This window comes from Eleutherodactylus coqui, chromosome 1 (assembly GCF_035609145.1).
Source record: "Eleutherodactylus coqui strain aEleCoq1 chromosome 1, aEleCoq1.hap1, whole genome shotgun sequence".
Classification (NCBI taxonomy): domain Eukaryota; kingdom Metazoa; phylum Chordata; class Amphibia; order Anura; family Eleutherodactylidae; genus Eleutherodactylus; species Eleutherodactylus coqui.
In genome coordinates this window covers 207721044-207736531 of record NC_089837.1, presented here as the reverse complement: position 1 = coordinate 207736531, position 15488 = coordinate 207721044, and the positions used below count along the sequence as shown (strand labels likewise).

Below are 15488 nucleotides of genomic sequence, written 5' to 3'. Positions count from 1 at the left end.
GCTGCTCTTAATCCCAGGATTAGCCAGCAAAGTGGGTGAGATTTTGCAAAAATCTTATCCACACTCTGCAGCCACGTCACATGGAAACAGACATGCGACGCGGATTTCAAAACTGCGGAATCTCAATTCTTTTCTCTTTTCTCTATGGGGAGAGACAGCTGCAGCAGAATGCTTACCCTGCGAAAGTCTTCCGTTTTTTCGGTGCGGTCATTTCGCGAGATTTCCACGGCATTTCAGTCCCGTGTGACCCAGCCTTAAGGTTTTAAAGGAAACATCTAAGAAAAAACATCTGCAGGTGTTCAATATATAGCTGTGATTAACTCCCAGTTTTGAAGATCCTGTTGCCAGTGTGATGCTGAGAATTATAGATTTTTGCCGCTCAATCAGAAAGCAGTCAATCAGAAGAAAAAAAAGAATACAATTAACACATAATAGATGATCTCGTGTTTTCAAGAAACCTTGAAAGTTGAGTGATTGTGGTATACTGCATGCAGCATGGTGGTGAACATCAATGAGCGAATGTTTAAATAACCTGGTTGGCATGAAAGATTCAGCCTGAATACAATCCTAATTACAGTGGATTGTATTACTGTAAGCCCTTCTCATCCTCTGCCAAGAATCTTGAAGGATTCTCATACCTTAGTTACTAATTCTGCCCTGCTAAGCTCTGTAGAAAACCCCCTTTAAGGAATGAGTGTTAAGTAGGGATGAGCGAGCGTACTCGGAAAAGCACTACTCGCTCGAGTAATTTGCTATATCCGAGTATCGCTGTGCTCGTCCCTGAAGATTCGGGTGCCGGCACGGAGCGGGGAGCTGCAGGGGAGAGCGGGGAGGAACGGAGGTAAGATCTTTATCTCCTTCTCTCCCGCCCGCTCTCCCCTGCTCCCCGCTGCGACTCACCTGTCAGCCGCAGCGGCACCCGAATCTTCAGGGACGAGCACAGCGATACTCGGATAAAGCAAATTACTCGAGCGAGTAGTGCTTTTCCGAGTACGCTCGCTCATCTCTAGTTTTAAGCTTAGCTATACATCTAGTCATAGGTACAACCCTAATTCCCAAAACGTTGGGACGCTGTGAAAAATGGGAATACATATTAAGAAAAAAAGAATGCAATGAAATGCCTTATTTTATACACAATAGAACGTGGATCAGAAAGTGACAGTGGGACATTTGTCCATTTCGTTTTAAAAATCATTTGGAAATTGCTGGCAGCAACACATCTCACATAAGTTTGGCCATGTCTACCATTATGTAGCATGTGCTCTTCCTTTTACATAAGTCTGTAAACATCTGGGAAGTGAGGAGACCAATTGCTGGAGTTTTGGGAGAGGAATGTTGTCCCATTCTTGTCTAATGTAAGATTCTACAGTCCTGGGTCGTTTTGGATGGATTTTTGAATTTCATGATAGTTCAATGAAGACTGGTCCTGGGATTTCAGCTGAATGAGACACTGTATGTACAGCTGATGGTAGACAAGGATACTATATTTTACTTTAATATTTTTTGTTACATCCTGAAGTTTTCACTATACAAAAGTAACAGTCACTTGAATGATCTCTGGGCTCTTGCCAAACCATAGGGATACCAAATGGCTACTTATCAGGCGTTTCCTTTGTCCACATCCATAAACTCTTGACACACTGCATGCGCACCTTGTGAGCAACGCAAGACTTATCTTGTTCTCCAAGTTTAACTTTGAAATATGCACAAAAGGGTTGATGACAAATGCTCTGATGTTCTCCCTTTGACTGGGAATGGTGAAACTGCCACAGGTATAGCAAAAGGAATCAGGGCTGTTTAGGCACTTACAACTAGAAATAGCAGATATAGACGTGATCTGAAGGAAAGGAAATAAGTGTGTAAATAAATTTTATAAATTGCTAATTCACTGTATAGAGCGGTACACGACTCCTCAGCACACTGTCGCATGTGTAACTGAATAGCCTAGACAAATAACAACCGGTCGCCAAGGTCATCCTCCACCCCTCCCCACTTATGGGAGGTTCGTTCTCGGCCAATAGGAGAATACAAGTGCTTCGCTCGACCCAGGCTTGAGTAATCGCATCAAGATAAGCTGTATAGAAAAAATCTGACGTGATAGAAGAAAACTAACTACATTTTTGAAATCAGCTTATTTTAGTCTAAATCACCTGAAAAAACTAAATTAACAAAAATGTTGGCCACGGAATTGTTCTACATATGACTGTGTACTCACATTGGTGGTCATGTGCAGTACACCTTTTTTTTTTCTTTTTTATTTCCCATGCCACCGTTGAGCGATGATTCAGCCCATATGCAATGTAATGACATATAGGCTGTGGGTATATCTATGACCATAGAGAACAATAGGCTCTATGTTGTGGATATCCGCATTAAAATAGAACATGCCACCTTCTATTTTCCGCTCGCGAATTACGTAACTCCAACACGCTAATGTGATCAGAACTGTGTAATTCAATGCATTTGATTTATTGTGTACTACCACTGTTCATACGTTTGCGGAATCTGCGATTCAAATCCGGTCATTTGAGACCGGCCTAAAACATATCTAACTGCTCTGAGAAAAAAAATAACGAGATGCACAACAAGGGTTTTACATATTACCTCAAGATTTGCATAGCATGTATGGGCCAGAGAATGACATAGGGCATTTTCCAGCTGGGGATGAACTGCTGCTTTCTTTATAGTGCATTGATGCAAGGTGTGACCAGAGCCCCACCTTACATGCTGCAGTTCCTATTGATTGTGGCTAGTAAGGGGTTAAAGAGGTTTCCCCTCTCCTTGTGGTTAGAGCAGGAGCCTAACTGTTCGTAGTCAGCCAAATCACAGCCATAAAAATATGTTTTTGCAGGTTTAAAGCCCATTAGTGAGGTCAGTAAAAAGGTGTATTGGCTGCCACTAAGGGGATAACATGGTCCTATACAATAACTAGTACATAGCGGTCTGCATTGTTATTTTATATTTATTATGGTTGTGGGCTACTTTATCTTCAGGAAGCACCCTAGAGCAGCTGTTTCTATGGAATGCCTTCCTCCATTACTATTTTCATAGGCACATATATATATATATATATATATATATATATATATATAATCTAGATCTGTATAACAACTGTGTTCTGTAATGCTATTAGTAATATGTTCAGTGTTCTGTCAGTAGAATATTATGTAGAAGGACTTTAGACCAGAGCTGGCAATTAGAGTGCTGCCCACCATTCAGCTCCTTACGTAGTGGCTGCCAGTGCAGAATAGGTGAATGCGCCTTATTTCCACCTAAGTCGCAGAGCTGATACATTTCAATAATAGAAGATTTCTCATAAAGTATAGCCCTGGACAACTTAATGACTGGCTTATATTCCTTAATAACTGCGGCAGTGAGGAGATTATGTCCCTCATGTCCTGATGGCTGATACTACAGCTGCAGTAATGCTCCTTACATCCTCATCCAATACCTAAGAGCTAATAGAGGATAGACTTCCCAGTTAATCTGCCTTTGGTGCACTAAAGAATTTGCTAGAAAGGAATTGTAAGAGTGAAATATGCTATGAAGCTACAGAGAAATGGGGCGTTTTTATACATCAGACCTGTAGTTGAAGACAAGGTGATCTGCGGATGTGTTCTTCAGCACATGGCACCTACACACAGGGATTCTCAATGTATTGTTTTTGTACTTTACAACAAACCTGTCTCCTGTGTTGCAGATAACATTATATTTCAAGACTATCCAAGCAGATTGCAGATGTCAACAATGTATTAAGAAGATGAGCCATTTGCACAAATTATCTGTTGGGATACATTAGGAATGCACTCGCTTAGCTTTATTTGCTAAATGACTCATATGTCATAACATATGGTGCCAATCCTATGCAGTCTCGGTGGTAATTTCAGAACCACTCCTAAATCTTAGTGTATGTTGGCTTGTAATCTAGGTGTTTTATTGATGACTTTTATGTTTTTGTAGCGATTATTTTCACTTTGTTTAGACAAATGATTTCCTTGTTTGCACTACATTGATGAATAGTCAGTCAATATTTTGGGTGACATTGTCTATTGTGATGTTTCTCTATTAGATATATATATATGTACAAATAGGTCTCCTGGGGACCTCAATACTCATAACTAGAAGTTGTGTTCATAGGCTGGAAATACATTCCTCTCTGTCTATCATCTACTGAGGGAGCTAGCACTGATTATATACACTGGGATTGGTGATATTAAACTTATCACATGAACAATAACACATAAATAATTAATAATTATTTTGTTCTGTAATGGTTAACATAACAGAATAAAGAACACTACAGGAATTAATGCTCAGTACACAAGTCCATTGCTTCCGGACGGATTAATGATGTTAGTTGAGGTTCTACTGTATATTCAACCCCCCAAATATTTAACATATTGCATATAACGATAATATATATTATTTTGTCCCTAAATGTTGAACATTCATTATCGCCATGTAGCCCAAGCCTATGGGTCACACGCAGACAGACATAATGATCATGAAATCATGCTCAATATTGCACAATGTCGGAGTAATCTAGTCACCAAACTAAATAAGTGCGTATATCACCACAGTTGGCACTAAGATGAACATAGGGAACTTTGCAATAAATGTAATTGTTAGGTTGTGCGTCTGGGACCTGTGGTTCTACAGGTTTCCATGAGCACACCTTCGCAGGTAAGGGTTAATTGAGCTGGCTGGGTGTGATATTCTCCAGCCAATTTCCACTCATCTGCTGCATATATACCAGTCCCTTTGCAAGCGTAAGCTGGTATCTCTTCACTCTAGGGTTTGGTTTTCTTGCATGCCTGTTATGTGTTGTGTGTTTAAAGGTGTGAGCAGTGTCGTGTTCAGTGTTTGTGCAGGTGGCCTGACATCAGGTGTGAACAGGCATGTTCTGTGTATATGTGTGCGCACAGTGATGTGTTCTGTGGATCTGTGCAGGTTGCCAGACATTAGGGATGAACCTTCCTGTTTTGTGTTGCATGCTGTGCCTAGTGTGTTGGTGTGAACTGTGTCCTGTCTTGCTGTGGATTGTTTACCATCTCTGAGCTAGTTAGGCCCTCAGGTTCCAGTGCAGGGCCGTCCTTATCAGGACGATCACCCTGCTTGCAGCCAGGTGTCCTGGGGGTAGTTGTCTCGTTAGAGTAGGGACCCGCGACACAATGAGGACCCTTGAAGTGGGCTTGCAGGCTCAAGTGACTTGGCCAATACATGAACTGATATTTCATACTAATGATAGCTATTCCATATGGTTATGCGTGTGGGTATACAAGGTGAGTGCTTTGGCCATTTGTCAATCCTTATGTTATGTCTGTCTGTGAGTCCAGTATGCAGTTCACTGTCCCTTCGGTGTTCCATGTTGCGCAGTATTCCCATTTTTGGAACTAGTGCATCTGCGCGGTGGTGAAGTGCGCCTGACAGACGTAACAGTAATGTTCTCTATTGTTCTCTATACGCAGGACTACTCACAATGCAGACAGCATGGAGGCGGGGTGGCTGGAGGAACGTTCTCTCCCTGCTCCTCCCCGCTCACTGTAAACAGTGGCTGCTCAGTACTAAACGGCTGCTATTTACACCGAACAATGGTCGTTCGGATATTAAGCATGCTTAAAACTGAACAACTGGACAATTCTCCTCCAGTCATTCAGTTTCAGCATGCATTTACACGGGATTATCGTTTAAAACCTCGCAGGAGCCTGGACAACCAGAACAATAATCGTCTTGTGTACAAAGGGTCTTTAGAAGCAGTCCACCTAATCAGGTAATGGAGTCCACAGCACATGGTAAGAATCTTGCAATGATTATTCAATATTTGTTAAGTACAGTATATGGCAGTAAATCCAGGGTTTAGTCAAGCAGGTTAGTAGGCTGCACTGGATTTAGTAGCCCTAGATTTACTGTGACATGTTTAACAAACATTGAATATTCATTGCAAGATCTTTATCATGTGCGTGGACTCCTTTACTTTATAGGGGTCATTGGCAGCCATTATTCAGTAGTTTGGTAGGAAATACACATTGGACTGTGACTGCAGAATTGTTTGGTCTTGCTCCTTTGCTGGTGTATAATCTGTCTTCTAATAAATTATGCAGCTACCACAGACTGCTAATTCCCTAAACAGTTAGTGGAATACATCAAAGGCAGGAGAATTAACACACATGAACCCAAGCTCTGCTCAAGCAAATTAATAGCTGAATTTGTGAGGAGCTTAAAAGTGTAAGAAAGCTCAATACAACTTATTTATGGCCCTCATGAATTGCATTTTCTAGGGGTCAACCTTGTCTCAAAACGCTGTTATGTTAGGCAAAGATACTATATTTTCCACCTAAAGGGGTCATTCAGATGAGCATTTGTTTTGCGCATGCATAATGCAAGTTCTAAAAGAACCAATGGGTTCCTATAGAAGCGTTTATATGTGCAGAATTAGCAGCGCAAAACAGCAGCACCTAAAAAAGATAGGACATAGGTGCGCATTTTGACGGAGTTTCCATTGACTCCTATGGGAGCAGGAGTTAATGAAAACTCCTGTGCAGGCAATAGCTTCCCCACTGCTTACAGCAGGGCATTTAAAAGGTGTCTCTAACCAGAAGCCCCTTTTAAATGTCCCGCTCTTAACCCCTTATTCCCCGTGGGGATAGAGGGACTCCCCGAGGGTTTCGTTAATCGCCACGGGGAGTCCCCTAATCACTGAACACTGAGGGGACTGCAGCGGGGACAAAAGAATCCCCTGCCACAGCTGTGGCAGAGGACCGCGATGCTATCCCTTTACGTTTAATGGGGCCGACGCTGCTGCTACCCCATTTAGAGCAATGCGATGAAGGTAACCCCCCCCCCCCCAGGGATTTTCGGGGAAGGGCTTGAAACATAAGCCCTTCCCTGAAAAGAAGCCCTAGCTGCTGGAAAAAAATAATTATACATCACCTAGCAGCGCTGCTGGGGTTCTGTCGCATCTTCTCGTTGGCTCCCCGGCACTCTTCTGTATTTAAAAATCCCTGGCTCCTGTAAGCGCTGCCTCTAATTGGCTGAGCGCAGGGACCAATTAGTCATTGAAAGCAATGGAAGAACATCGTGATCCTCTGTGACAGCTGTGGATTCTTTCGTCCCCTCTGCAGTCTCCTCATAATTGAACACTGTAACAGTGCTGTCACAGTGTACAGTGATGAAGGGACCTTCATCAAGCAGCTGCTCCAGTGAACGGGCAAAGTTTCATGCGCTGCGCATATGAAACTTTGCCTGCTCACTCATTTTCCACTTATGCGAGGGGCGCATTTTTTTCACGCATATAGGCACGCAAAAAAGCACGCTCATCTGACCGCGGCCTAAAGAGAACCACCACCAAACTGTTCTGCAGTTTTTTCAGTTTACAGGAATATTTCTACGTAAAAATTCTGAAAAGAAATATGGTAAAAAAATAAAGTTTTAATCTAGCCTGTAAAGCAGTGCAGTAACGGGTTGTCAGTGATTTAGTATGTGAAATCTATGTGACAGGTCCCTTTATTTACTTTGTGACTTTGAATATTATATATAATATATAATGTACACTGTGTTTACAAGTATTGGTAAACCCGCCTATCCTGTGCTGTCGCACAAAGCAGCAATGCAAATGAGAGATGTGAGCATTGGGTATAAAGGAGAGGATCACACAGACATATTCCAATAGAAACTGTCAAAATGTTACATGGTGTAGCGTTGACGGACTTCCAACAAGATATGGTGGTGGGACGTCAGCTGAGCAACCAGTCAGTATGGGACATTATATCATTTTTGGACCTTCCAAAGTCCACTGTTGGTAATGTTATTCAGAAATGTATGGGGTGCAGCCATGTTCAAGGAGACCTCGTGAACTGACAGAACATGGATAACGAGGCCTTGTACGAGCTGTGAAGGCATCACGCACATTAGCTGCTGAAACACTCACTCAGGAGATCTTCAGAACAACCAATAGCACCAGAACCATCTATAGGAACGGCATGTAAAGCATTACCATGGAAGAGCGACTGCACACAAAACTAACATCGCAGCTGTGAATGCACGGAGATGCCCGCAATGGTGCTTGGAGCATCGGTCCTGGACTGTAAATGAGTCGGATGGCCGCACTTGGGTTTTCAGCAGATCTATCCAAAATCTGTTACAAAATCTCCAGTAAACCAGCGACATGTGGACACACCCAAAAGCGATATTCCTATCTTCGACATTTATGACATATCCACAGGATATTCCATAAATGTTTGATTGCTATGGACATGCTCCTCTGGCCAGACCCTGGGGTAGAGCAAGATTTTCGGGTGTTAGACTGCCCGAGTGCTGAGTGTTCCATAAATCATTGCACCTTGCTATAGTATCACTGACACAGTCTGTTAGCACTGGCGTAAACCACTGTGCTCTGAAGCGCTGGGACTAGAGATGAGCGAGCATACTCAATAAGGCAAACTACTCCAGCGAGTAGTGCCTTATTCGATTACCTGCCCGCTCGTCTCTAAAGATTCGGCTGCCGGCACGGGTGACAGGTGAGTTGCGGCGGTGAGCAGGTGGAAGCGAGGGAGAGAGAGATCTCCCCTCCGTTCCTCTCCACTCTCCCCCGCCGCTCCCCGCCCCCGGCCGGAACCCAAATTTTTAGATACGAGCGGACGGGTACTCGAATAAGGCACTACTCGCTCGAGTAGTTTGCCTTATCGAGTATGCTCGCTCATCTCTAGCTGAGCCGAAAACAGGAGGGGAGGGAGTCGTGGTTTGCACCTAGCCCTAACAGGCTGTATCAGCGATAGTATGGCAAGGTGCACTGATAGACTGCACATGGAACACCTGGGCAACACTAAACGCACAAACCACTTGCTCTATTGAGTGATGGAGCAATATCATACAAACATGTTGCACCGATCAATTGAATTTTGGGCCAATGGCTGTGGGCAAGGGGAGACATTAAGTGGGTTCCAATTACTTAGTCATTGGGCTATGGGGGTGCTGAGAAGAAAACTGGAGGAAATGGCAGAATATGGAGAGTGTGCAGAGATGAGTAGAGGCTGTAAGAAATTGTCATGGGGCTGAGCCGATATATATAGAAGAAAAGGGAAAACTGACAACTACAAGTAGAGATATCACGTTTCATCACTGGAGGTAAATGCACTGTAATCAGTATCACTATGTAGAGCTGCTACCTGGCTATGTAATAAGGTGACAGCATCAATTAGAGGCATACCATAGCAGAGCCGCTATATCTGAGTCCACCATGTCATAAACATCTCATATCGCGCTGTTAGAATCTATATATAATTTTTTTATGGGGAGGTGACAAAACACGCATCCTGGGCCTTGTGCCTCTGCTCTTTTAATGTTTTTGAATTACTGTGTGAGTGCATTGGCAGGTAAGTATTCCTTTCTGGGGTTCAGGGGCATTTTAGTACACAGTATGGGTACAAGCAGTCAACCTGACTTTGCAGTTACTGTCTATATTGTGCTTGTTTCTGATGCTGTATCTACTGTATGTGCAGAGCTTGGTTCTGGTGCTGTATTTATATTATGAGCTTAATTCTGGTGCCATACTTATGTACTGAGGTTTGTTTTGGTGATGTATGTTATGAAAGGTGGAGGTAAACAGGTTATGGATGTGCCACTGCTGGGTGCTAAAATTTGCCGGCCAGCCTCTGCTATTTGTCTATCTATCTATCTATTTATCTCATATCTATCTATCTATCTATCTATCTCATATCTATGTATCTATCTATCTCATATCTATCTATCTATCTCATATCTATCTATCTATCTCATATCTATGTATCTATCTATCTCATATCTATCTATCTATCTTATATCTATGTATCTATCTCATATCTATCTCATCTAACTCATATCTATCTATCTATCTATCTATCTATCTATCTATCTCATCTAACTCATATCTGTCTATCTATCTATCTATCTATCTATCTCATATCTATCTATCTATCTATCTCATATCTATCTATCTCATATCTATCTATCTCATATCTATCTATCTATCTATCTCATATCTATCTTTGTATCTATCTATCTATCTCATCTAACTCATATCTGTCTATCTATCTATCTCATATCTATCTACGTATCTATCTATCTATCTATATCATATCTATCTATCTATCTATCTCATATCTATCTATCTATCTATCTCATATCTATCTTTGTATCTATCTATCTATCTATCTATCTATCTATCTATCTCATCTAACTCATATCTGTCTATCTATCTATCTCATATCTATCTACGTATTTATCTATCTATATCATATCTATCTATCTATCTATCTATCTCATATCTATCTATCTCATATCTATCTTTGTATCTATCTATCTCATATCTATGTATCTATCTCATATCTATCTCATCTAACTCATATCTATCTATCTAATATCTATCTATCTAATATCTATCTATCTCATATCTATCTATCTATCTCATATCTATGTATCTATCTATCTATCTATCTATCTCATATCTATCTATCTATCTCATGTCTATCTATCTATCTATCTATCTATCTATCTATCTATCTATCTCATATCTGTCTATCTATCTCTCTCATATCTATCTATCTATCTATCTATCTATCTATCTATCTATCTATCTCTCTCATATCTATCTATCTATCTATCTATCTCATATCTATCTATCTATCTATCTCTCTCATATCTATCTATCTATCTCTCTCATATCTATCTATCTATCTATCTATCTATCTATCTATCTATCTATCTATCTATCTATCTCATATCTATCTATCTATCTATCTCATATCTATCTTTGTATCTATCTACCTATCTCATCTAACTCATATCTGTCTATCTATCTATCTCATATCTCTCTACGTATCTATCTATCTATCTATCTATCTATCTATCTATCTATCTATCTATCTATCTATCTATCTATATCATATCTATCTATCTCATATCTATCTTTGTATCTATCTATCTCATATCTATGTATCTATCTCATATCTATCTCATCTAACTCATATCTATCTATCTAATATCTATCTATCTAATATCTATCTATCTCATATCTATCTATCTATCTCATGTCTATCTATCTCATATCTATCTATCTCTCTCATATCTATCTATCTATCTCTCTCCTATCTATCTATCTATCTATCTATCTATCTATCTATCTATCTATCTATCTATCTATCTATCTATCTATCATTGACATAGATAAAAGACAAATAGTGCCCTGCAGCTTCTGCTGTAGACAATTTCACCAGAAGACCCAGAAGCACATATTGCATGCCACTGATTTAGACAGTCCACTTAGTGAACCTTAGAGTCTAACAAATAAGAGCTGCTGCATGCCACATTCACAGCACTATGACTTTCCACAGTAGACAGGAGAACTGATACATGGACCCAGTTATTACAACTATGTTCTTTTTTATTTATTTTTTTAGCAGTTTTAAAGAATACATGGTTCCCTTCCAAGGATGCAGCACACAGAGTTTCTGATTTGGTGAAAGAGAGACTGATGTGAGACAGACGCTCAAGACCCAGGATCCCTTTCTCTGATCAGTGTGGGTTTAATTATGCCGCAGAAGAAGATGGCATGTACTTGAACACCTTGCTTTTGTTTGCTAACAGCCATTACATATACTCCAGAACGCGTTGCCGTAAAGAGCACCTTCTGTAATGTGTACGCCCTACAGATCTGTTTCATCATTTATAGTCACCATCGATGATCAAGGAATAAATGGATTGTCATGAAATCATTTAGAATTGTTTAAATGGAAATTGAAATATGTCTTATGTTTGTGGTCACTGTAAGAAGCTTGTATAATAAAATGACATTTAGTCTTCATACTATAAAATATATTTTGTGATTCCACTGAAAAAACACATTTCAGACTCTCTAAATGGGCCAGAATTATGTTGGATGATGCCCAGTGTAGTACCTTCTACTCTGGCCCTCTTAATGGTGTCTCATTTAGTGCCCAATTAATATGCAAATAACTTTGTCATAAAGCATGCTAAGAACCCTGGCATATAGTTGCCTAAATAACACAGCCAAGCCAATAAACTAGGAGATGTAACTCCATTGCAGTCAGTAGGGATCTCCTGCACACACTAGAAAAACAAAAACTTTATTTTGTACATTTTATAATGGAGGGTATGGGAACATTTAGTGGAAATAGAAGCTTATGTGTTTTGGACAGAACTGTGGTCTATACTCATAGGCAAGCCTATTACTTGTTTGGTCCGAAATGCTTAAAGGGGTTGTCCCACAGCGAAAGTGAATTTTTTTTTTTTAAATGGAGCCCTGCATTCTGCCCTGTGAAAAAGAAAGCATTTGTTAGTTTTTAAAAAGCACATTGCACTTACCTGCATCAGCATTCTGCAGCTTCTTCATTTCTACTTTTAAAGATGGCGCCGCTGGTCTTCTCCCACGGTGCACCGCGGGTCTTCCCATGGTGCACCGTGGAGTTTCTTCTTCTGTCTTCCGCGTTCCACTGCCGATACAGCCACCTCATTGGCTGATCGGCACCACGTGACAGAGGTGGAGCTACGATGACGACGCGGTGACCAGCTCTCCGGCACGAGCGGCCCCATTCACCAGGCAGAAGACCGCACAGCGCAAGCGCGTCTAAAAACGCCAGAAGACAGCAAAATTAGACGGAGCCATGGAGACGGGGACGCCAGCAACGGAGCAGGTAAGTGAATAACTTCTGTATGGCTCATATTTAATGCACGATGTATATTACAAAGTTCATTAATATGGCCATACAGAAGTGTATAACCCCACTTGCTGCCGCGAGACAACCCCTTTAAGCTTTCTGCTTCTCATCAAGGGTGCGTGTCTATATGTAGACAGCTGTGATTAAACACCACCAGCGTGTGTAGGTACACCGCCCTGGTAAAACCCAGTTGTCAATTTCAATTGTCAGAATTGTTATTTTCTGAAAAAAAAACACGAAATTCATAAATAGATATGTCAGGAGCGTGACCGATCCTCTTTAAAATAGAGAGCCTCTTTAAGGGGGTATTCTAGGACATTTTGAATTTTTTAAATTGATGGCCAACAGGTCACTGCTTGAATCCCCACCGCTTGGATCCTCATCAATCAGCTCATTCCCAGTGCCGCTATGGTCAGCGAAGGAAGCAGAAACTCTAACCATAGTGCAGGGCCTTGATTGGTATTGCAGCAAAACCTCCATTGAATTCAATGGAAGCTGAAACTGCAATGCAAACCCAGGCTGCTGCACTAGGGTCAGCGCTTTCTGCTTCCTCCACTGACCATAGCAGCATCTAAAATCAGCTGATTGACAGGGATCCGAGTGGCAGGTCTCTACCTGATGACTGTCGGTTATTAATAGAAAAAGTTCAAAATGTCCTAGAATACCCCTTTAAGGCAAATTCACTTGTACTTTAATGCAATTTTTCATTATACTTTTGCATTTCAGTGATTTTCTGCACATTGTTTACATCTTTGTTTTTACAGACAGCATCAATTTTTCCCAGAAAAAGAAATACATTTATTTTAGGAGCTTTGCCTGTGGAAATAAAGGCGAACTATAACTAAAATGTGAACCTGATTTTACTGTGTCCTAAAACAGTGGTAGTGAATTTGCAATATTGGCCACCTACATGTAAGAGATTTGAAGGGATTATGCTAAAAATCTAAATTTATTCCATATCTACGGGCGCTGCTCCATTCACTTTCAATGGGAATGCTGGAGATACCCAAGCACAATTTCTGTTAGCCCCATTGGGAATGCTGGAGATACCCAAGTACAATTTCCATCATCCCCACTGATATGAATGGAGTAGCGATGGTGCATGCGCAGCCAGGGCTCCACTCAGAGGTGTAACTTGAAGCTTCTGGGCTCCAATGCAAAACCTGTAACAGGGCCCCCAACTATATTGCTTTATTCATAGTACTGGGCTCCCTATATAAAGAAGAGAGGCCTTATGGGCCCCCTAAGGCTCCTGGGCCCGGGTGCAATCGCATCCCCTGCATCCCCTATAGTTACGCCAGTGGCTCCACTCAATCTAATGTCACTGAAGGTGGGAGAAGCAACTTTGCAGTGATGAGAAGAGGGAGGCAAAGGAACTTTGTTCTTAGGATAGGTGAGGAACTCAGTGGTGGGACCCCCACAGATCATAAAATTTTCCCTATACTTTAGATTTGTGGACAACTCATTTAAGACAGGGGTGTAAAAAATGCCATGAATTTCAAGTATATTTGGAGTTTTTCATAAACATTCTAGCATTTTTAGAGTCCTATGGAGAATCATATGGGAAAAATGTTAGGAAAAAACACCACACCCAGAGCATACTGCATTTTGAAAAATGCCATTGACCCCCAAACCACCTAAAAATGAAAAAAAAACAAAAAAAAAAAACGTGCAGGAGATTTATGATACTGTCTAAAGGCAAATCTGCATTGCTGCCCATAGCAACCAATCACAGGACAGCTTTGATTTCACATTCTACTCTTAAACATTGAAAGCTGAGCTGTAATTGGTTACTATAGGCAACAAAGACATTTTTACTTTTAGACAGTTTTCTTAAATATGCCCCTGTGTTTATAGAATTTTCAACATCTTACTATTACCTTTAGGCCTCTTCCACACGGCTGATAGCGATTTGGATGCAAGAAAATTGCATCTCTGTTGCTGCTATGCGCTTGCGATGTTCTTGCGTCAGAGATGTGATTTTCTCGCAAAAATTCGAACATAGCATCGCATGTGCTCCTGATTTTCTTGTGCGATTTTCTAGTGTGAGAGAATTAAAGGGGTTGTCTCGCGAAAGCAAGTGGGGTTATACACTTCTGTATGGCCATATTAATGCACTTTGTAATGTACATCGTGCATTAAATATGAGCCATACAGAAGTTATTCACTTACCTGCTCTGTTGCTGGCGTCCCTGTCGCCATGGATCCGTCTAATTTCGCTTTCTTCTGGCGTTTTTAGACGCGCTTGCGCTGTGCGGTCTTCTTCCTGGTGAATGGGGCCGCTCGTGCCGGAGAGCTGGTCCTCGTAGCTCCGCCCCGTCACGTGTGCCGATTTCAGCCAATCAGGAGGCTGGAATCGGCAATAGCCCGCACAGAGCCCACGGTGCACCATGGGAGAAGACCCGCGGTGCATCGTGGGTGAAGATCCCGGCGGCCATCTTGGTGAAGGAAGAAGAAGGAAGAAGGAAGACGTCGCAGAGCGGGGATTCGGGTAAGTAATAAAATTTTTTTTTTTTAACACAACCTTTCGGGTTGTCCTGCGCCGAACAGGGGGCCTATGGAAAAAAAATCTGTTTCGGCGCGAGACAACCCCTTTAATTATCAGGCAGGTGTGAAGTGAACTGTTTCTGACCCGGCCCACTCGCAATTCTCATTTAAGTCACACACCTGTATAACTTTTACCTTTGGGTGTGTCAGTGCGGAATCTTTCAGTGCCGCACATTGACTCGTGTGGGAAATGGCTCCTCATAGTACTTGCTTTGCTATCCAGAACCATCC

The 15488-nt window shown here is 41.5% G+C and overlaps 1 protein-coding gene across 2 annotated transcripts in view; it reads left to right on the top strand.

The window, feature by feature from the left end:
* Positions 1-11815, top strand: part of SAMD5 (sterile alpha motif domain containing 5) — a 35943-nt gene extending 24128 nt beyond the window's left edge. Inside the window, exon 2 of one of the 2 annotated variants that reach the window (XM_066590775.1) lies at positions 11436-11815. In XM_066590775.1, coding sequence (XP_066446872.1) covers positions 11436-11441 — 6 coding nt within the window. In that variant the 3' untranslated portion in view covers positions 11442-11815. Of the gene's footprint in view, positions 1-11432 lie in introns of both variants that reach the window. The other variant, XM_066590765.1, reaches the window with a different exon arrangement.
* The last annotated feature ends 3673 nt before the right edge of the window (positions 11816-15488 follow it).